Source organism: Colletotrichum abscissum (assembly GCF_030869225.1).
Source record: "Colletotrichum abscissum strain IMI 504890 chromosome Unknown Scaffold_9.1, whole genome shotgun sequence".
NCBI lineage: Eukaryota > Fungi > Ascomycota > Sordariomycetes > Glomerellales > Glomerellaceae > Colletotrichum > Colletotrichum abscissum.
The window spans coordinates 980,177-1,002,504 of NW_026850536.1; the positions used below are offsets into that span (position 1 = coordinate 980,177).

At 53.4% G+C, this 22,328-nt stretch overlaps 7 protein-coding genes across 7 annotated transcripts; 4 read left to right on the forward strand and 3 right to left on the reverse strand.

Moving 5' to 3' along the window:
* Positions 1 to 1,025: 1,025 nt before the first annotated feature.
* Positions 1,026 to 3,253, forward strand: CABS01_04816 (major facilitator superfamily transporter; the record flags this gene model as incomplete). The annotated part of the gene is made up of 5 exons (XM_060538186.1): positions 1,026 to 1,577; positions 1,638 to 1,878; positions 1,983 to 2,051; positions 2,153 to 2,599; positions 2,670 to 3,253. 5 exons carry the CDS (start codon positions 1,026 to 1,028, stop codon positions 3,251 to 3,253), a joined length of 1,893 nt encoding a protein of 630 aa, XP_060389848.1.
* A 911-nt stretch (positions 3,254 to 4,164) lies between these two features.
* Positions 4,165 to 5,501, forward strand: CABS01_04817 (aminotransferase class-III; the record flags this gene model as incomplete). Its single annotated transcript, XM_060538187.1, has 2 exons — positions 4,165 to 4,650; positions 4,710 to 5,501. The coding sequence occupies 2 exons, from the start codon at positions 4,165 to 4,167 to the stop codon at positions 5,499 to 5,501; spliced, it is 1,278 nt and encodes a 425-aa protein (XP_060389849.1).
* A 641-nt stretch (positions 5,502 to 6,142) lies between these two features.
* On the forward strand, positions 6,143 to 7,237 carry CABS01_04818 (asparaginase; the record flags this gene model as incomplete). The annotated part of the gene is made up of 1 exon (XM_060538188.1): positions 6,143 to 7,237. One exon carries the CDS (start codon positions 6,143 to 6,145, stop codon positions 7,235 to 7,237), a length of 1,095 nt encoding a protein of 364 aa, XP_060389850.1.
* A 660-nt stretch (positions 7,238 to 7,897) lies between these two features.
* CABS01_04819 (major facilitator superfamily transporter) lies at positions 7,898 to 9,662 on the forward strand (the record flags this gene model as incomplete). The annotated part of the gene is made up of 5 exons (XM_060538189.1): positions 7,898 to 8,033; positions 8,093 to 8,240; positions 8,291 to 8,463; positions 8,517 to 8,642; positions 8,713 to 9,662. The coding sequence occupies 5 exons, from the start codon at positions 7,898 to 7,900 to the stop codon at positions 9,660 to 9,662; spliced, it is 1,533 nt and encodes a 510-aa protein (XP_060389851.1).
* Positions 9,663 to 9,914: 252 nt separating this feature from the next.
* On the reverse strand, positions 9,915 to 11,789 carry CABS01_04820 (tannase; the record flags this gene model as incomplete). The annotated part of the gene is made up of 2 exons (XM_060538190.1): positions 9,915 to 11,672; positions 11,778 to 11,789. The coding sequence occupies 2 exons, from the start codon at positions 11,787 to 11,789 to the stop codon at positions 9,915 to 9,917; spliced, it is 1,770 nt and encodes a 589-aa protein (XP_060389852.1).
* Positions 11,790 to 13,790: 2,001 nt separating this feature from the next.
* CABS01_04821 (uncharacterized protein) lies at positions 13,791 to 15,964 on the reverse strand (the record flags this gene model as incomplete). The annotated part of the gene is made up of 4 exons (XM_060538191.1): positions 13,791 to 15,098; positions 15,144 to 15,440; positions 15,665 to 15,849; positions 15,901 to 15,964. The coding sequence occupies 4 exons, from the start codon at positions 15,962 to 15,964 to the stop codon at positions 13,791 to 13,793; spliced, it is 1,854 nt and encodes a 617-aa protein (XP_060389853.1).
* Positions 15,965 to 17,603: 1,639 nt separating this feature from the next.
* Positions 17,604 to 21,340, reverse strand: CABS01_04822 (chitin synthase; the record flags this gene model as incomplete). Its single annotated transcript, XM_060538192.1, has 2 exons — positions 17,604 to 18,811; positions 18,862 to 21,340. The coding sequence occupies 2 exons, from the start codon at positions 21,338 to 21,340 to the stop codon at positions 17,604 to 17,606; spliced, it is 3,687 nt and encodes a 1,228-aa protein (XP_060389854.1).
* Between the last annotated feature and the right edge of the window lie 988 nt (positions 21,341 to 22,328).

A 22,328-nucleotide genomic window follows, 5' to 3' on the forward strand; every position in this document is an offset into this window, starting at 1 on the left:
ATTCTGAGGCTGGCGTGCCATGTTTCTGAGACGAGACGACTGGACTTCTCATGAAAGGACTTGGCAGCGGTAAAGTAGCCGGTCTATCAGTTGCTTAGTTGAATCCACGTGGTGGACCGATCAAAGGAGGGCTTGAGCGTCGTGAGGGGACTGTGGCAGATCTTGGAGGCATATGTGGGAGAGTGGGATCCGGAGGGGGTCGCCTGTCGTAGATATCGGCCTGTTGTCGTTGTCATTGACATATCGTGCCCAAGCTGTCGCAGGGATTGTCTATTCTTGGCATGGATTGTCTTTGATTTCTCTCCATTTTCTCTACCTCTTGCCATCTTCGTCTGAGACTTCCCTGCGCGGGTGCGGACGTGTATACTTCACAATCTGCCGCCGCAAAACCTATCAGCCCGGCAGGCGTTTTAGGCTCGGCGCTACATCCTGGAACAAGTTTCACGCTTACTGGACAACAGACCAGTAACATCCCGTAGCGAGCACGGGTTTGCGTATAACCCAACTGGTTCAGAGGGCATTGGGTCCAGAGTCAGCTCTAATCTTTTGCGGCCCCTTCGCCCCGGGACGTGGCCTAGCCGCAAATCACCCTTGGTCGATCAATAACTCTCGAGGCTCGATAAACCTTGTGCCAGTTCACTGAACTTATTTTTGGCAGTATCTGCGGGCTGTGTGGGATGATTTGTCTTGACGTGACGTCGGCAACTGGTTGCCGTTGAACCCCAGGGCGGCCACGGCCCCATCTTCCTGAAGTCGAGGAATTCTGCTGCAAGAGCCGGTGTTAGTCTGAAAATGAACTCCGCAAATTGTCTTGGCCTCAGATAGTGTTACTCTGAGAGTGAACTGTGCTTGGTTTGTGGATAATCGGGTCTCCCGAGGAGAGAGAGGATCTGTCAAATATCATCAACAGTGGTTCCTCTTGGAATTCGTCGTATCTTCTTCAGACCAAAAAGAGAACGACAAGACCTTCATTTTGACATCTCAGTCGAAGGCGCTCAAGCAACATCGCCAAACTCCTCACAGCCATGGAACGCCCTAGCAGTGAGACCTTGGAGTCTCGAGCCGCGAGACCCAGCATAGCCAGAAGGATTTCTGCCACAGCCATGGGCGGCTTGCACCTTCTCACTAGCGACACTGAGCTCTCTCAAGACCGAGACCACGACGAGTACATTTCGCCAACGAGGACGTCCGTCAGAGACCGCTCGAGATCTCTCAGCAGGAGTCTCAGCGTTGCCAGCTCGCGCAGCAGCAACTCGTCCATCTTCTTCGGCCGGCCGAACTCACTGCCTTCCATCACGGAGAGCGAGAATGATCCCCACGGCACTGAGTTCCGTGACCCGTTTGCGGATCAAAACTCAATAGAAGGGCATTCTGCTCCGCGTGAAGCTCAGAACCCGTTCGACGACAACAGCAGTGGCGATGAAGGAACTGCCGTACAGGAGCTGGAGCCAGAACCGCCTTACCACGTCTTCACGAAGAAGCAGAAATGGGTTGTTATCGTCATCATCGGAGCCGCCGGATTGTTCTCTGGTCTTTCTTCCAATATCTATTTCCCAGCTCTCGATACGATCGCACGGGTAAGTCCTGTTCATCCAGCCGGAATCCTTGGAAACTCTCTAATTCACGAAATCTCATAGGATCTCAATGTCAGCTCGCAGATGGTTTCTCTGACCATCACGTCGTACTTGATCATCCAAGGCATCTCCCCGCTAATTTGGGGCTCGATCTCGGATGCTCTGGGCAGAAGGCCAATCTACATCGCCTCGTTCGCCGTGTACATCATTGCCAACATCGGACTGAGCTTCTCTCCCAATTTCACAGTTCTTCTGCTCTTCAGGGGCTTGCAAGCCGCCGGAAGTGCCTCAACCGTGAGCATTGGTAAGTTACATACGGGAAAATACAACCCTTTGTTTTCTCCCTTGAACCTCTAAATTTAGCCAAGAAAAAGTCGTCGTAATTCCTTTTGCTGACCTGTGCAACAGGAAACGGCGTGATCCAGGATATTTCTCCCCCGGCTGAACGGGGAGCATTTATTAGTTTCTACCAGGCGAGTAAGTCACTATGGGCCCTATCGCTGTTTCACACGCATTACGGTGTTTTGCTCGGTGACTCGGTTTTATCTCCTGGTGAGCTCGGAGCTAACACCTCGTAGTCCGAAACTTCAGCATAGCAGTCGGGCCTGTGCTCGGCGGCCTGCTCGCCAACTTCCTCGGGTTCCGGTCCATCTTTGTCTTTCTCCTGATTCTTTCTTCTATAGTCACCTTGGTGATTGTGTTTTGGCTGCCTGAAACCATGCGGAGCATTGCCGGGAACGGCTCGCTTCGTTTGGGTGGCATTTACAAGCCGATCATATGGTACCTTGGCAAGGAGCCAGAGTACCTCGAAGACCCGGATGAACCCATTCCGCGGAAGAAGGTGACATTGATGACCTTTGTGGAACCGTTGCGGCTGTTGATTCAGAAGGACATTTTGATCAACTTGGTGTTTGGTGGCGTGGTCTATACCATATGGACTATGGTCACGTCGAGCACCACCATCCTGTTCAAGGAGCTGTTCGGACTTAGTGACTTACAAACGGGCCTCGCATTTCTACCTAATGGTAAGTAACCTTCCCACCTTCACCTTCTTTCTCCCTTATCAAAAAGGAGACTCGCTTACATGTAGGACAGGACTTGGAACCATTGTTGGATCCGCAATCGTGGGCAAGCTAATGACAAAAGACTATCTCGAGATGGAAGAAGAGTACAAGACATCTCATAACATAGCAGGAACAGAAAAGCTCTCAGGGAAGAACATGCCCGCTGAGTTCCCCATAGAGCGCGCCCGCCTTCGTCGTCTCCCCTGGATCGTCCTCATCTTCGTCGCTTCCACAGGCGGCTACGGCCTCTCCCTCAACTTCCCCTCCATCACTTCGCGATCAGGCTGGATCGCAGTCCCACTCGTCCTCCAGTTCTTCATCGCTGCGACCAGCAACGCCGTCTTTGCCCTCAATCAGACCCTCGTCACCGACCTGTGTCCTGGAAAGGGTGCTAGTGCCACGGCGATTAATAACTTGGTCAGGTGCGGTCTGGGAGCTATTGGCGTCGCGTTGGTAGACAACTTTGTTGCCACCACGGGGCCTGGCGCCGCGTTCTTGGGCTTGGCCCTCGTCACGGTTGCCGTTGGGCCGTTGGCGGTGATACACTGGTACTGGGGACAAACTTGGAGGGCGGCAAGGATGAGGGAGAAGACGTCGAACAACGAGAAGGCATGAGGCCACAAGGTCTCTGCGTTGCATTAGTCGTCACACCTTGTGGCTTGGTGAGGCCGCGTCTGTGACGCCTACCGGTCGATGCATTATCATAAGTCTGTAGCGTTGAGCGTGCATGATTTGGTGATTCTGCGAAAGGAAGTTGAACATCATATTTTGGGCAAAACAAAAAGCAGGATAGAACTCCATAGATTTACATTCCATAGCAGTGTTAGAGGCGGCATCAAGAGTCCACCTAGTTTCACACTTGCACAACTAGAAAATTTCTCGCTTCGTCCCCTTTCTCTTCTCTTCAATACAAGGATAAAATTCGATCCTCTTTGGTGTACAACAGGGAACGTGAGTGCCGAGTCTTGGCGGAAACGAGGTGTTTGACACATGGGTCCGGGGAGAAATCGTGTAAAACCATTGGTTCATGGGCCTCCTTTCCCACACACGATGAGCAGCACACAACCTGACACCCAACTCATGCTGCCAAGCAGTCTGTCGGCTTTCGAACCATTTCGCTTTCGGGAAAGAAACCTGACAGTTCATACATCTGGATCGATCGTATGTTGAGGTTTGAGAACGAATCCAAGCTATACTTGGAAGAAGTCTCCCCATTCTCGGGTATGAGCCCTTGGCTAGTGCATCTATCCCGAGATTTTGGCTGGCACAATCCCGAACATGATTCGGCATCCCGATGTCGCATACCCGAGCGGGGTTCATCTTATCTATAGTCCACGAAGAACACACAACATTGACAGAAGCGGTCAGATCGGACCTGGTCCCGCGCGGCAAAGTTCGCCAGTATTTAATCCATCAATTGATTAGAAAGGTATGCGGATGTTCCTATCTCCTCTTGTTCATCGATGAAAGACTCAACAGCAAGACGTGAAGCATCTTTAGACTGTGTACTCCGCAATCGAGCAATCATGGTGGAACTCCAACAAAACGGGGAGGCAGCTCAGCCTGCGGCGAACATCGAGCAGCAATTGAACACATACGTCGAACAGTATGTCGCAGAGAACCAGGGCTCGCTGCAAGTCAACAAGACAGCCTCAGGGTCGCTACCTGGGGGTACAACTAGATCCGTGCTGCATTACCTGCCTTTCCCATTGGCTTTCTCCGGAGGCCACGACTGTCACCTGATATCCGTGGACGGCGCCGAGTACCTCGACTTCGTGTCCGAATATTGCGCCGGTATGTTCGGCCACTCTCACCCAGACATCATCGCTGCGATCAACAGCGTTACCAAGTCGGGATTCACTCTGGGCGGGCCGAGTCCCAAGGAGGGCGAATTGGCTGCCCTATTGGTTGAGAGATTCCAGAGCGTCGATGCCATCAGGTTTTGCAATTCGGGAACTGAAGCGAACACCATGGCGATTGGTACGGCGTTGCATTTCATTGGAAGAAAGAAGGTAGGCTGTGACAGTTCCTCGAGCCCGAGATATTTCGCTAAATCATGCTCCACGCTCAGGTCTTGGTGTTTGAAGATGGTTATCACGGTGGCACATTATCTTTCACGCCCAACAACCCGCTGATTCTTCCCCACAATTTCGCGTACGGCCGATACAACGACATTGAGTATACCCGATCGCAAATCAGCGACGATATCGGCATCATCATTGTGGAACCGATGCAAGGCGCAGCGGGAATGCTTGAGGGGTCAAAAGAGTTCCTCCAGTTCCTCCGCGACGAAGCCACGCGCATCGGCGCCATCCTCATCTTTGACGAGGTCATCACCTCGCGACTCAACTACGGCGGCTTGCAAGAGATCTACGGCATCACGCCGGACATGACCACCATCGGCAAGCACTTCGGCGGGGGCTTCTCGTTTGGCGCGTTTGGTGGGCGCAAGGACATCATGGACCTGTACGACCCACAGGGACCGCGGAGTCTCTTCCATTCGGGAACATGGAACAACAACGTCTTCTCCATGACGGCGGGTGTCGCTGCCACCAAGCTTTTGTCGAGAACGGCGCTTGAGAGGAACAATGAGCTGGGGAACAAGCTTCGCGACGAGCTGCGTGAGGTGTTCGGCTCCAAGGATGCGTCCATTGTCAAGCTGACTGGCTATGGGAGTGCGATTGGCTTGCACTTCCAGGGCCCTTCGGCAGGCAAGTTGCAGGATCTCTTCTTCTTTTACCTTCTCAGCAAGAGGATTTACGTCGGACGTCGTGGATTCCTTGCGCTGAACCTTACTCATGGGGAAGAGCATATCAACAAGGTTCTGGATGCGGTCAAGGACTTCTGCGCAGAAATGTTGTGAGAGATCTTTGTAAGCTTCAGCCTTTGATCTCGGCCCAGACCAAAGGCATGTTGGCGTCGACATGCTGCCAGCTCATAGACAATGTCAAAATAAATGCTGTCGATTTCACCCTCTCCCTCACTCGGTTGCCGCAATTTCCACATATCGTCGTCCGCTTGGGTCATTCTTTTCAAGCCAGAGGTTATGGCCTAGGCTTCAACTAACCGCCGATATCCTCTCCAATATCCTTTCTTGGCATCACCAACCTCCTCGTCATGATACTTAGAAAGGAAGGTTGATAGCGCAGCATTGGCTTTTGCTTGGCAACCCAAGAGTAACGTGGTATCAACTGCAATTCCAACCTTTATTCGCTTCGGACCCAGCATCCAAATGCCCCCTTGACCCCTGTTTATCGGCGCAGATCAGCCTATCGCGCGGGGTAAATAACACCAACACCGGCACGGTGGTTTGCGCGACCGTGCTTTTTATTAAAGCCTCCCTACGCAAACCGGTCGGCCAGTCTCACCTCATCCTACTTGCGCCATCGTCACTCATTCTGGCAAACAGCCGCCAAGCTCATGCTATCGAGCCATTGAGCCCCTCTCATCTTCCCCTTGGACCTTCAATCACTAATCCGGCATCGTCTCCGGAAGCCGCCCACAATGCCGGACCTCCGCCCCCGCACCCTCGCCCCACTCCTTCTCTCCTTTCTCACCGGGCACCGCGTCCTCGGTCAAGCATCGCCGGGGTTTCCCATGGTCATCAACACCTGGGGCGGCCCCTTCACAGCAGCCACAGACGCCGCCTACCAGGCACTCGTCAAGCCGGGCACCTCGGCCCTCGACGCCGTCGAGATCGGCTGCGCGACCTGTGAGGCGAACCAATGCGACGGCAGCGTCGGCTTCGGCGGCTCCCCCGGCGAGAACTGCGAGACCACCCTCGACGCCATGATCATGGACGGCGTTACCATGAAATCCGGCTCCGTTGCCGCCCTGCGCCGCGTCAAGAACGCCATTGGCGTCGCTCGCCACGTGCTCGAGTATACCTCGCACACCATGCTGGCCGGGGACCTCGCGACGGAATTCGCCATTGAGAACGGCTTCGTCGCCGAGAGCTTGACTACCGAGGCCTCTGCGGAGCGGTGCGCCGCGTGGCGGGCCGGAAACTGCCAGTCGAATTACAGGCAGAACGTCACGCCGGATCCCAAGGCCGCGTGCGGGCCGTACACGCCCGTGGAGCTCGACTCCAGCTCTTCTGGTTACTTTGACCTCATTGCGCCGAATTCAGCGCAGGCGTCACACGACACCATATCCATGATGGCTCTGGACGCGAATGGGATCATGGCGGCTGGTACCTCTACCAATGGAGCCTCCTTCAAGGTACCCGGACGCGTCGGCGACGGCCCGATCACAGGTTCCGGTTCTTACGTTGACGGTGATGTCGGAGCATGCGGCGCGACTGGCGACGGCGACATCATGATGCGTTTCTTGCCTTGTTATCAGGCCGTGGAGAGCATGCGAAGGGGGATGAGCCCTCAGGAGGCAGCGAGAGATGCCGTAGTTCGCATGGTAAAGAAGTATCCGGCCGTATCGAGCGGTATTGTGGTTGTCAACAACAAGGGTGAACACGGCGGTGCTGGGTCTGGGTGGACTTTTACGTATGCCTTCAGAGGTGGTAAGATGAACGCTACTGAAGTTGTGACTGTACCGCCCGTTGTTGTCACCCGATCTTTGCGCGTCGAGTCAGAATTGAGGTAGAAAACGCTTGGGTCTACTCCATGTGAAAGTTGTTGACGAATAGATCTTATTTAATCGTACCCCCGGACAGACCGAGACTCGACTTCGCAATGAATGACCAAGTTTTCTTCAACACAAGATCCAGACTCTCTGCGCTACATGGGCCATATCCGGCTATGCGCAACGCTCGACTCGTCGAATGAGATTCAACTCCAAAAGACGCCAAAGCAAGGTTGTCTATCATCATTGTGGGGTTGCAGCACACCATTGCCATGCCTGGCTTTCGCTAGCTAACTTGCAGGACGGCCGGCCAATCTAAACATTTGAGGACCTGGTCGATAAAACTATCTACCGATATCGCAAAATCTTGTCTTCTTGGCAGTTCAAATATTCTCTCTTCCCGCGACTTGACGATACCACGAGCCCACTTTTGGCCGCATCGGCAGGATTCGCTGCGACCATCCATTGAAGTGCTAAGATTGACGCTGCTCCTCAGGAGCTCGGTAAGAATTGCGCAATGGCGGGCAACTTCCGGGCGGGATCCAGCTTGGACGAGGGCTCACGCATCGTCATTTATCAACTCGCTATCCGTCGTCGAGCGAGTATGTCTCGAACTATCTCAGTTCTCAATCGTTCTTATCTTAGAGGTCTCTGGTCGATTGCCCCAAAGACTCTGCGACGATGGCATCTGCTCTGAAAGAGTCGGTTCCAAGAGACAGGTGGTGGGAGTGGAGATGGTTCTCGCCAGATGACACGAAGGAGGAGAGGCGTCTCATCACGAAGATTGACCTTCTCTTGGTACCCTACTCGGTCCTCGGTACGATCTATCCTTCTCGCGTAGTCTCCCAGCTATCGGGCTAACATTCAGCTCGAAAGGCTATTGGGTCAAATATGTCGATCAATCCAATTTGAACAATGCCTACGTCGCCGGCATGAAGGAGGACCTCGGGTTTTACGGAAATGAGCTTGTTCAGTTACAAACGCTGTTCACTCTTGGATCGGTCTTGGGCCAGATCCCTTTCCTGTATGGATAATGATCTCCGAATCTGCTGTTGTGCACTAACAGAAAGCTAGATTCATCATGACCTATGTCCCAATCCAATATCTCATCCCAATTTGCGACGTCCTGTGGGGAGTTTTCACGCTTCTACAGTATCGCGTCCACTCTTACGCAGAACTGGCCGCTTACAGATTCATGGTCGGATGGTTCGAAGCCGCGTTCTTCCCAGCAATGCATTACGTATTCGGTACGCATTGAGGACTTGAACGATGATCGGACTTATCGCTGACTCTGAGAAAGGCTCATGGTATCGAGGCCACGAAATTGCTCGTCGCGGCGGTATCTTCTATACCGGTCTTGCTGCCGGCACATTGACAGCCGGTCTTATCCAGGCCGGCGCATCAAGCTCGCTTGAAGGAGTTCACGGTACGAAAAATCACCGCCAAAACTCATTCTCATGATCCCCTCAATCGCTAACGGGAGAAAAATACCACAGGCATGGAAGGCTGGCGATGGATGTACATCATCTGTGCGCTTATCACCATCCCCGTCGGTATTTTCGGCTTCTTCGTAATCCCCGGTACCATAGACCAGCCCAACAGGTGGTGCGTCAACAACAAGGACATCGAGACCGCCCGCGAACGCCTCGAGAAACACGGCCACGTCTTGCACGGCAAGATGAAGTTTGGCCACATCAAGCGCACCCTCCTCGGCTTCCGCTTCTGGCTCGTCATCACAACTGACGTCCTCTTCTGGAACGCAGGCATCCACAAGAACACGGGCTCCTACCTTCTCTGGATCAAGAGTCTTGGACGGTACAGCGCGGCTCGCATCAACGAGTTGGGTACAATCTCCCCCGCGCTGGGGATCGCGTACACGCTCATTGCTTGCTTCGCTTCGGATATGTTCCTCGGTCCGGCCTGGTCGATCACGATATGTTCGGTCCTCAATGCCATCGGTCTTATCTTCCTGACGATATGGACTGTTCCCGAAGGCGGTCTCTGGTTCGGGTTCGCGACCATGTATTGGTCCAATGCTCTGTCTTCTGTGTTCCATGGATGGGTCAACAACCTGCTGCGAGACAGCCCCGAGGAACGGAGCTTCACTTTGGTTCTTATTAATTTGCTGTCGCAAAGCTCGACGGCATGGACCCCCTTGCTTACTTTTCCGACGGTCGAGTCACCAAGGTACAGGAAGGGCTTCTCGTTCTGCCTGGGATGCGCAGTCGCGTTGATTGTCTTCACCTGGATCATGCACTACTATCTGAAAAGGGACAAGAAGCACGACACTGGGTCCACAGATGAGGAGACGAGCACCCAGTCCGAAGTTGGTGTAGTGTCTTCAGTAGAATTGAAAGGTAAAAGCGACCTGGACGCTAGAGACGACGATCCGGCTGCTGTAAGGGTCAACAAGGAGACAGGCGATGACAAGATCACAGCAATTTGACAGTTCTCTCATCAAAATTGTCATATGGTATGCGAACTTGGCCATCAATGTTGGAGTTCTTACGAAAGATGTATATACTGAAATGGAAGCTAAGCTATGTACAGTCGCGTCTTGGGCCTACTACATGTTACATGCCCCAGAGCGATGATGAATGAAAAAGAAACTTTGATCCTGCACCTTTCCTGTATCCTATCTCATCCCGACCTAAGATGACAGGAATACAGCCAATCTAGATATCCATCCCATGAGCACTTAGTAAACAGGGGCTTTGAAGGCAGGGAAAGTATAAGTCCAGCTGTCAATCGACTTGGCGTCGTTGACGCAGTCAAAGTCGGAGCTGTTGCCGCGCCAGACGGGACGGGTAGGCCACTGGCAAAGCATCTGGGTCTCGCCGGCGTTGATGTTGGTGGACGAGGTGACGGTGGCGTTGAGGCGGCTGGGCTTGTTGCCGTTCTCGACCCAGTCGATCATGATGTTCATGTTGTTCTGGGGGTAAGGGCCGGGCTGGAGGCTGTTGGTGCCGCAGTGGCCGGCGCCGGGGACCAGGTAGAACTGGTACCAGTCCTCGAGGGACTTGATGGCCTCGTCATCCTTGGCGTCGGGGTACATGACGGAGCGGACGGACTGCCAGTAGTGGACGGAGGAGGCGGCGGGGATGCTGGAGTCGGACTCGCCGTGGTAGTGGAGGAGCTTGCCGCCCGAGGACTGGAAGGGGGTCAGGTCGGGGAGAGTGGTCTGGAGGCTGTCGAGATAACGGATCATGCCGGTGTTCATCCACTCGACGAGAGTGTCGTAGGTGATGTTGTTCATGTCGGAGAGGTTGTCGAGGTCGAGGAGCTGGACGAACTTGGTGACGTACTCGCCGCCGGTGGAGGGGATGCTAAGCTCCCATGCGTCGGTCTCGTTGTTGTAAACAGTAGCAGCGTCGCCGAGCTCGGAACCAATTTGCCAAGAGAGGTAGGCGCGCTGACCCTGGGAGTTGAAGACACCATCGTAAATGGCCTGGGCGACGGCGACGGCCTGCTCGGTGACAGTGCCGTTCTGCTCGGGCTGGTAGCTGGTGGTGCTGCCCTGGGCCTGTCTCTTGTTGAAGCCGAAGCCAAGCGAGCTGCTGGTCTTTGCGGCACAGTAGTAGGACTCGCCGATGGTGGACTTCAGGTCGAACTGGAGCTTGCAGAGGTCAGTGCGGGAGATGACGCCGTCGACACGGCCGTCGAGGCCGTCGCAGGCGGCAATTGTGGAGTTGACAATCTTGGCCAGCTCGCAAGGAGGCGGGTAGTAGTCCTGGGTATGCTCAACGGCAGACGAGTAGACGTGGAGGACCTGCTGCTGGGCGAAGCGGAAGGCCGGAGCACCGGCGATGACACCGTCGTACTCCTCACCCCAGCGCTGGACCTGACTCATACCCTCGCGACCGCCGTCAGAGCAGCCCTCGTAGTAAGTGTAGACCTTGTCGTCGGCGCCCATGCTGTAGAATCCCTTGGTGATGGCCTTACCGACCTGGGTCATCTCCCCCAGGGCCTGGTACCCGAACATGTGGGTGGCATCCCAGTTGATGGAGCCGTTTCCGTAAAGGACGACCTCGTCGTAGCTGTTGTTGAAGGCGTCGTAGCCAGCATCGGTGGCACCTCCGGCAGCACCGTAGGAGATACCGCCAGTAGAGTCGGAGGAGAGGGAGAAACCACCACCGCCGGCAACGTAGAAGCGATTCTTGAAGACGTCGGGGCTCGGGAAGGCGTACTTGAGGTTGACGGTGTCGCCCTTGCCAGTGTGGGTATAGGCCACGGTGACGTTGCAGTATGTGAGGGGGGTGCTGCTGCCGCCCATCATGCCACCGCCGCTGGTGGCATTGTAGACCGGGCTGGCAGTGATGGAAGAGGGAACCAGATCGATGCCAAGAAGAGTTCCGTTGGAAGGCAGAGCGTTCTGCACGTTCTCGACAGTGCACACATCTGCCAGGGAGGATGTGCTGGCTCTGGCCGCCAAAGCGTGAAGAGCCGCCTTGGAGTACTTAGACATATTAGAAGGATGCGAAGTTCAAGTCGGTGTGGAGGAAAGACAAGTGAATGAAAGAGAGAAGAGAGAGCGAATGATGGTGGTGATGCCTTCTAAAACCATCAGCAACATCGTGCCCGGGCAGACATCTTTATAACAAGCTTGAAAACTTATCCCGATGCTGCGGTTCCCTAGTCCTCGGCGCCGGCGTTGCCATAGTAGACGCGGCTCCACACGTGGTCCGTCTGTACGCCTCATAGCGCCGGGGCGCAGTGTACAGACGTGCGAGCCGTATTCTCGCATCGACCCCAGTTCGCCCGTGGAGACCTACTTCGACAGGTTCAGTTTACGTCAGTCATGGCTAGCGTGAATGGAAGAGATGATGGTAGGGCTGATGGTCCGGACGAAACCTTGTTCGGGTGGGGATCCAACTCCCGACGCTTGGAGGGTTGTTTTCTGGTTCGTCCAATGATCCTAGGTACCCTGACCACCGGTATGCCGCGTCACACTGGTCCTGGACAATCTTTGAATGCAGTGTAGTTTGATTTGTGACGCGTCTTTCTACAAGACGTGGGTGGAAATGTGTTGCAGCGTTGAGTCTAATTCGGATGCGGCTTGACGATTCACGAAAGACATTGAGCTCCCGGTTTGGCACCCGACTTCGAGAACGTGTCAATCAGAACAGTGCCTCAGTACCATGCCATTTTCTCGTTGGAGTTCTCGTTGGAGCTCCTGTTTTCAGTATGATTGTATCGAAATAGGGGAAGAATCTGACACCTTGAACTCTTTAGTGAAATCTATGGGCATTTCATAAGGGGTGCGCTAGGAGCAGTGCAAGACGCCCTCAGTGGCATGAGTGAACTCCAGGCTAAGATCCAGCACCGCCTAAACGTTTCTGGTCATGTCATCCCAGCAAATAGCATAAACATGTCTATGAAGGTCCCACAGCTCTATGCCCCCTGAACAAAGTTGATAAAAAAAGATCTAAAGTCCGCCGGGGAAAAAGTGACCGCAAGCCACAACAGTAAACTTTTTTTCGGTACAACCCCACAGAGCTTCTGGGGTTTCTTGAAGAAGGGGGCTAGGCAAAACCCCCGAATGCTAGTTAAAATCTGCTCAGTTTGTGCCAACACACAGCCAACTCCCATCACGGGACCGATTCGGCCAACGGGTTGTGGGTAGTGATGATGAATTTGTCTCTCCATGAGTCCATTCACCGGCTGAGTGTAATTGCTTTCTCCAGCTTTCCTCAAATTCTAGCCGCTTCTTTCCTTTGGTGGCGGATGTTGCCGTGGGAGTAAAGAACGGGAGCACCGTTCTAGCGCTGTCTCTCGGAGGCCGTTGTGGGGGCGCCTCCGATCTACGGCCGGGATTTGGGCCGATGCTTCTAGTGGGGCTAGTCCGAGCTAGGCTCGGCCAATCACGAATTTCAGCGGACAAGCTTCTTTGCTTGATCTGGCTGAGGAACACTAATCTAGTTGTCAGTTACAGCCTACGAGACAGGCGAGGACTGCCCTGACTTAAGGTATAGGGCAAGGGAGAATGTGAAAGGGGAGGCTACTGGCCTATGGGAAGGCAAGACGGACAGCAGCAGGTGGGCATGTGAGTTGATTTACGCTTGACCTTTACGCGGTATGTGTATCCTTTAATCTACCAGAAGGATTATTTCAAGACTAATCACTATTGTTCCGGGATATTTACAGCCCACATCCCGATGTCATCCATCGAAGCTATCATTTGCTGCTAGAAGAAGGAAAGTATCGTGGTCGGAGAGAGAAACCAGCACATCTAGGCATACATTACGTGGCGCAACTCCTAAGAAGAGAACAGAAAAACGCGGTAAACGACATAAGATCTCTACAAATAGATGAAGATAAGATGGCAGGTGGGGAAATCTGCAATCTACCATCGAATGTCGTATGAATACGAAAACACACATCACCAACGCTAGCACACTTTCACGACGAAAGTCATAATGTATTCACTGCAGAGACTCTGAAATTCCAAATCAGACTTCGGGTGTAATTGCACGATATTTTCTGGAACGGTTATAATTCAAGAAATTATTTTCTGCAAATCTATCATTGCCTAACTCGAACTAGTCTTCACCGACAACATTCGCTCGCAAACCACCTAGAAGTTGCTGCCATCGTACCCAGTGCCGAAAGTTTCAGGAATTTGGTGGGTGATTTCCGGGTAAGAAGTAACCACGTCCGAGTACACCGGAATCTCCTCTGGCTTGTTGGCTTCGAAAGTGACCTCGTTGGACACAACACAGACGAGGAGGTTGTTTATCTCTTCAGGAGACTTCAGGTCCCCGTTGAGAAGTGTGATTTTCCATCGAAGGTTCGCCTTGAGGTATTTAACCACGTCCTCATGTTTGAGACTGTCGACTTGACCAGCCAAGTACCGCTCAACCAGGGCAATAGTCAGGGGAATTTGACCGGTGATCTTCTGCCTCTCCGCGCGCCCTTTCTGGCAGTTTTCACATGCGCTGTTTTCGTCCTGGCCGAATGTGGCGAATGACCCGACATGGGCATGGTCCTTCACGTACAAGAGAGGAAGTGTGCCGCTGTCAGGATCGCCGAGGAAGATGTTGACAATGTAGTTGCCGTTCAGCTCGGCCTTCTCAGCCCTGATGTTGACGAGCCATTCGAGGTACTTGCCCCCGACTGCCAGGTTCTGGATATCACGGCCCGGTGGGAGCTCAGGTTCACCGCCGCTGGCAGACTTGAGATGCACCTTTGCGCGTTCCTGGAGCTTTTGCAACGTCTCGACGTCACGCGGCTGACTTCGTAGAATGTTGGCAAAGGAGGCCCGCTTCAGGTACAGCCGGTCGACCTCGTTCATGATGAGCTTCTTGGTGTTGAAAACGCTCTGAGTCTCCGGGTAGATGTAGCCAAAGACTTTTGTGTCTCTCACTTGAGCTGACGTCCAGAACTCCTGCGTACCGTCCGCGGCAACTGAGCGCGCGAATGGGGTCAAAGGGCTATCCGCATGCTCTGGCGACCCTTTTGCCCGAACCACGGTGTTCTCTAGAGACTCTTGCGGCGTGACATATTGTTTAGGGTTGCATACTTGCCAGATGGCGAAGAGACGATCGATATTGGTATGGTGAAGCCAAAAGATGGGGTCAAAAGCAGACCACGCCGCCTCACCCATGTAATCCCCTCCAATGTAGTCGTGAACAGCATTGTGAACATCCTCGATGCTACCCCAATTGCCGAATTGACTCTTAGGAGAACCGAACTCGCCGTTGTTTGACACGGCTCCAAAGTCTTCATAGCCCTGAAGAAGAAACAGGATTCGCTCAGAAATGTTCATCCCCTTGACTCCTCGTGCCGGTTCGGTAAATTGCCTGATGGCTGCGTCCCTAGCTACTTTGTCGTTGATATTACCAAAGGTCCGCACGGTTCTCGCTTCTTCAAGTTTGACGCCATCCTAGAGGGGTAAGCCAAAGTTTCGTAGTCATGGTCAATATTTTACCTTGATGACTCCTTTAAACCTATCGTCCTTATGATGAGCCTTGGAATACTCCCCAAACATGTATCTGGCTAGGGGTTTGATCTCGGCAGGGAACTTTTCCGTGTTTCCCTTCTGGCTCTTGGGTCTCTCCACCTTCTGTGGCTCCCCGGAGAGCGCCTCTTTCGGAAACAAGGGAAGCTCAGGCCGCGCCCAATCCCAGTATGGCATCCGGAAGGTCTTGAGGGCCTTGACATACTGCGTCTTCCCCTCCTTCTCAAACTCTTTGGCGATGTATTCGGCATGCTTGTAGAGCTCATTCTACAACCTGTTGTCTTAGTATTGGTGTCATTCGTGATCCTGCGAGTAAATCCATGCACTTGCCTCAAACAGAGAGAGGTACGGGCGATGCCACGTGAGGAACAAGATTGAGCTGTGCGTGCAGTATCCGCCGTAGCCTCGACTGAGATTGATGTCTTTGGCGAGATTCCACTCCTCGTTTGGCCACTTTATAGCCGGCATTCCGTGAATGCCTGGAAAGTTACGTGAGCCTTTTTGAGACCCGACGTGCGTGGGAAGGGAGTCTCTGACGTACCAGCAATCTGGAAATAAGAAAGCGGCTGATCCTCGGGGACAGCTTGGAACCGCTCCAGTGCTAGAAGATACAGATTCCATTGATCGGGATAGTCTTTGATCATGTCACGCAGTTCCAGCCGCATGGGTGGCTCATCTTGATATTGTTAGCGTCTTTAGGTAATTGATGCTTTGCAAGGAACCGTACTGCCTTCGTATGGGGCCTTGATGCCTTCTATGATGACAGGGCCTTGAGTTCCGTCGGAAGACATGGTGATGTCTGTAGCTGTGATTCTGAAGTGTTTAATGGTGACAAAAAAAGCCCGAATAAGAGAGCCGTGGTGACGTGAAGGAGATGCTCCTCCTGACCAAGCGGGAGAAGACAGGCGGGCTTTTAAGCGATGGTTTTGCGAGCTTCTGGTCTTCTCTTCTCCCAATATCTCGTTGGCATCGGGTTTTCAGCAAGCCTCATCTATCTCTGTCTCACATTCGCGATCTCGGGTAGGCCCGCAACGGTGCATGAGCAGCCTTCAGCCAGCCACATAACTCCAGCTCCCGCTGTCAATCACTGAATCAATGATCCAACTCCCGTATCAAAATATGCACTCGCTAAAGCTCAGAAGCCTGGACCTAAGCGGTGTGTAAAGTATGCATCCACTCGGGGGACAAAATAAATGGCCGCTTTTTGGTGGCTAATGTGAGGACAGGCGGCCATTCAACCTGTCCCCCGAGTGGCATCTTACTGCATCTCAATGCATTCGAATGTCTAACCTGCCATACGAGGCAGCCGACGGGGGCGGACCTGAGAGGCGGGGGAAAAGTCTCAGCCTCAACTCACATCATTCATTGAAGTTCAAGACACACCCGCATCTCCACAAGGGATAGCTTGCGCCAAGCAGCATTGCCTACTCGCTTTGTCCATGACCGCTGACACGTTTCTGAAGCCAGTCCGCCTGCGACCTGTGGCCACTGGTCCCATGAGATTTGTGGTCTCACTAACAGCAAGCCTCATCATATTTCAACGCACAGTACCTAGCATCGCCTCGAGGCGGTGAATAGTCGAGTACTTGCAGTTGAAGTCACTGCCTAAGACGCCGGGCAAAAACTTTAACCTAAAGGTGAGTCGAGAGCTCCAAGCCTAGTATAGTTGACTCTGCAAGACTTCGGATGAAGTGGTTTGGTAGGGCAGTGTCAGGACTACCTAGATCGAATGCTCATGACTTCCTCCAAAGTCTGGAGGAAGAGACTAGGTACCGCTAAGAACGGGCTTGGAGACGGGGACAAACTAGATTAATACACATTCACCAATGAACAAGGACCTGACGGAAACAATTTTTTGTCATGAAAAGAAGAAACAACGTCCATCTCAGGCCGAAGCCGCCCTCATGACATCATTCCTATCATTCTTTTTTGGTTCGTGCTAATTCTCATCTATCTACACATGACTCTTTCAATCTTTCCTTTCGCATCTCTTCATGCTCATGTCGCTTACGACATATCCTGTATCGACATCCCCCACCATTGCTTCATGTTTCCTAATCCCCGAACATTGGGATCCAATACGTACACAACATCCCACCTGGCATTCATTACAGCAAAAAGCATTTCCTCAGCCCTCATCTCATTTCGTCTCGTTAGGACGCAAAAAACGCAAAAACCCATGTGATATCTCTGAAGAACAAAAAACAATTAACAAATCCCCAAACTTACCTTGCAACTTTTTTCGCAATAGGAGATGAAGGAGAATGCAAGCAAAACGTCGACCAATAAAACGCCTCAAAAAGCTGCAAGTCAACTCGTGACAGTCGTCAAGGAATAGCAGAAGGAAGGCCATCGCTGTGTCTATGAAGCAAAAGCAAGAGTGCAAGAAGCAAGCGCCGACAATCGGCACCGATGGTGGTTGAGTGAGGATCAACGCTTGAACACACTGCTGAGCTTGCTTCCGCCGACGCTGCTTCCAACACTACTCGATACGCTGCTCATCTTCTCGCTGACCTTTTCGCCGAATCCGCCCATCCACTTGGGCACCTTGAGACTCATACGCACCTGGCCGTCGACAATCATGCTGATGACGTTGAGAACAGCAAACGTGGTAGAGCCGATGGCGCGGAAGAGAGCCAGAAGCGCCACGGACCAGAGAATGAAGGCAAGATAGTAGTTTTCACCAATGCCGCGTTCGCTATACGCCTCAGACACGGCCATGGCGAGAATGGCGTTGCAGATAAGCCACAAGAGCACCATGTAGGTACGTACGCTCTTATAGTAGTCTTCCTGCAGCTGCGCCTCGGAGATGGGCGAAGGGGGAACCTCGACGCGATCACGGAGGTTACGAAGCGCCTCGTCGTAGCCAGAGTCGATATCAAGCTGCTCAGATGGCATTTCAAGCTCGACACTGTTGCCCTTTCCGATAGCGCCACCCAGATCAGTCTTCATAACGTTGTCTCCCTTGGTACCCCAGGTAACGTCGTGCGTGTTGCAGAAGGCGTATACTTGCAGAGTGCAGATATACGCAGGCAGAAGCATGAAGTACTGAGCCGCACTAGTGAACAAGTGCCAGGGATCCAGGTATAAGAAGGACATGACGAAGTACAAGCCGATAGTGGAGAGAATCGAGACAATGAAGTTGGTGAAGACGTTTTCGCCCATGTGAATCTCGGGGTTGTCTTTCTCCTTCAGCTGGCGGATGACAATGTAGAAGGTCGCGAACGTCGTGTAGATCATGATGATACAATACACGACGATACTGAAGAGGTACAGTTTCTTTGCTCCCTGCGGCCGATTACCTAGCGATAGGATGAATTGCGCGCAGATGAGCAAGACACAAGTGTATCGTAGGACCGTAAAGATGTATTGACCAATGTTGTGACCGAAGGGATCTACCAGGGGATCGCCTAGACCGCCTGCGACGAAGTAGAAGGTCAGGTAGAAGTTTGCCAGGGAAAAGTAGGTAAAGATAAGCTGCAGGAACTGGTAGATGAATTCGATGTGAAGGAGGATCTTGCGAGTGATTGTGTGGTCGGTGTACCAAATCTGCTTGAAGTGAACGAGCGAGTACACGGCAGCGAAGAAGGCACCGTTCAGCCAACGACGTCTCTGCGAGATGAGCTCTGGAACAGTATCTATGGGATTTGTTAGTAATTATAGACTTTGGTGGGAATAGATCTCTTACCTGGCACATCGGTTTCACCATGGCATCCCTTCACATACTTCAAGACCCAACTCTCGCCGCGCTTGGCGACAAGCTCCCAGCAGAGGATACGATCCTCGGCGAGGTACATGTTTGCCGTGAACACGTCTGCATGCTGACCGTGCAGTGTCTCTCCCTTGAAGTACTGACTGAGAGGACCATGGCCCGTCTCGTCGTTCTGCAGAGCGTGGTATCGGTAGGCACTGAGTGCACCGGGCAAGACGGTAATGTACCCGAAGATGGATTCAAGAGGCTTGTCAAGAATGTTGGACATCTTGTACTCAAAGTTCTGAGAGGCGACAAGGGGGTTCAGGAGGTTCACTCCAAACTTGCCCTTCATAGCCTTGATCTCTCCGCAAGCACCGGCAACGTTGGAGTCGTTGTCAAAAGCCTTCCAGAGATGGTACAGAGATGTACCGCCAGGTCTGGTACCAACATCGAGCAAGATGCACACGTTGGGGTTAAGAGCCTTGCCGAAAGCATTGAAGAACCAACGGTGTGAGTTGAGCTTCCTTTGGTTCTTCTCCTTCAGACAGAAGATCAACTGGCAGGGCACGATACCTTTTTCGGCACCCTTGAACTTGAGATCGGAATCGAGCGAGACTTGTGTTGTGTACTCGTAGACGTGGGCCTGCACTGCCTTCTGGTTGACGTAGTTCTTGGCGATACCGTGCTGGTAGACACCCATTGCCGCCAATGCATCGAGCGTGCGAGGATGAATCTTTTCTCTGCCGTCAGACACAATGCAGACAACAATCTTTTGCCAACCATTATCACCCCATGTGCGCGATTTTGAACGAGCGCAGAAGTGAGAGATGTTCTTCATGACGGCGTACATGGTTCTCGTGAAGCCAAACTCGTCCTCGTTGTACATGGTGACACAGATGAACAATTCCGTCTCGCGAGCAGTTTTGCCAATTGACTGGCGAAGCTTGTATCCGCGTTCGACAAAGTCATCGGGGTCGCAGGTGACGGCTGTATATCTCATGTGAGTGAACTCGACCTCGTCGCGGCGAGGCAAGAAACTGTAAAGAATCGTAGGAATTTTGCACTCCAAGACCAGCTCTCCGTTGATAAGCTGGACCTCCTTTCTCGACATCTGCGGTGCGCGAACACCTCGGCGCTCTTGCATTCCATCTGGAGCAGGGCCGTAATGCTCTACCTTCTCATTGATGTCGGTCTCTGCATCTTCCTCGCTCAGCGTAACCTGGTCATGGGACATGTACGATTCTCTCATCGGCTGGCTCTCACTGATGTCGGTCTCGGGTCCGAATACGTCGTCGTTATCGTGAAGAGGGATCGAAACGGTGGCGTCGTCAGCAAAGGCAGCAGAGTTGCGGTTCGCACCAGTCGAGAACAACGGCGCAGGCGGAAGCGGGCGTCGGGGGCTACCGCCGTATCTGGAAGATGGAGTTCCCGGTCTGGGGCTGCCATTGAGGTCTGATGGCTCGTAAATGCCCGAGGCAGGTGGCCTCGTGAAGTCTGACGAGAGGCGCGAAGGGCTGTATGTTCTCGTTGGTGAATGACGTCCTGACTGGTACTCGTACGGGTAGTCGTCTTGATACTCCTGCTCGTAGGTGCGCTCGTACTCGCGGGCGTAGTCGCGGCCCTGGAAGGGAACGTAGGTCGAGTCGGGCGGCGGCATGCTCGGGGGGTCTCGAATGGACGCGGAGCGGTCGGACAAGATGGACGACGCATAGGATCGTCTGCTGGATCGGGGCCTGTTGGTTTCCTCATGTGAGCTTGTGCTTGCGTTATTGGTAGAATCATCTGACAATGGAGGAACGGGACAACTGGAGGACTGGTGCAGTTGACTCTTCCGCAGCGAAGGGCCCTCTGGTATGGTGGGGAGACTGTCCCGAAGTTGCGACTCTCTGATGGAGTTGGGCCTGGTCCTCTTCTGCAACTTTACAGTAGAAGACCGCACCGGTATCCGAGAGATGCGCTGAGCGTCTGCAAAGTCGACAACGCCCACGCCACTTAAGTGCGGTGTGTAGACGGGTGCTGTAGACAAGGGTGAAGTTGGATTTCCTTCCTCCTGCTGCCTCAATGCGTCGAGGTGGTCCGGCGTAGAGATCACCGGGTCTGCAGCGTCCGACTTCTTCCTGCGCAGTGATAGAGGGCGTGGGAAGAGGCTGGGCGACGACTCGGGTGTCTTGTGAACCTGTCGAAGGCGAGGAATAGAAGATGCGGAAACAGGAGTAGTAGCAGAAGTGGAAGAAGCATGACGAAATTGTCGCGATGCGCCCTTGGCGCCGCTGACTGGTGTCGAAGCCGAAGTCGACTGCTGGGGCGCGGAGGGAGTTACGTACGGTGCTCTGTCCATGATGGGCTCCTCGACTGAAGTCAGTAATCGAATGGCGGCGGGATTGTTGGAGCGTCCCGTGGGAGTGTCGTCGTCGCGGTCGTCGTAGGGTGGGAGGCTGTAGTCGGGCGGTCGCGAGGGGGTATTTGGGTCCATGATGAGATGTTGTTTGCGCCGCCGGTTACCGGGACGAAACGGTTAGAGGAATGCTGTACTGGATTGTTGTTCAAGGGCCGGGTCTCGTAAGGGTGTTCTTTGTTTGCAACGGGCCGGCGCCACGATGGGATTGTGTGGGCGAGGGATCGACGTAGCTCAGGTCGGCCTCGTGGCGTCAATTCGGGTCCTAGTGAGTGTCTCAATGACTGGAATGAGGGTCCAAGACGTAGGTGTGAGGGTGTAAGTGTCGAAACTCGACAAAGGGTAGCGCCGTTGGAAATTCTGAATGGGAATCCCAAACGGCAAGGTTGGTGATGGTGGTAGTGGTTATGCTAAAGACTAGCTTTTTGGCAAAGTGGGATGGATCTCGAGAGATGATATGAGAGGGAGCAATGTGCGAGAGAGCAGTAGCAGCAAGGGAGGTAAAGCATCTGGGCAAAGCTGCGGGAAGGAGGGTCAAGTGTTGGGGAGGCTGGGGGGAGTCAGAAAAAAACGTGGATGGGCAATCACTCTGCGCCTGTAACCTGCGCCATTCTCTTTCTCACCTCTCGGGTACGCAGCACCTTAGTGTCTCTTTTGCTCCCAGCGCATCCGCGAGTGTGTTGAGGCAACAGGGCGGATCGGAGACTTCGATGGCGTTGACGGGGCAACGGGACACGACTGCAGGGGATTCGTGGTGTCCCGGCTGCGAAAAGCGGGCCGGCGATGTACAGCGCAGGGGGGCTGAGCCTGTTCGTGGGACCTCGTAGCGGTTAGCGCCTTCTTAGCGCCCCCGGGGCCCGCTGGCCGTTCCTGAACCTGTCGCCCAAAATGGATTGATTACCTCACCTTAGGTAAGGTACCAAGTACCGTGGGTCGTCACTCACCTGCACATGCACCTCATCACTCCGCCAAATCTGTCAACTCTTGCACCCATGACCACAGCACGATCTTTGCGCCAAACGGTAATGGCAATGTAGCAAGGTAGCTTTGACAGGCCCACGGTGGA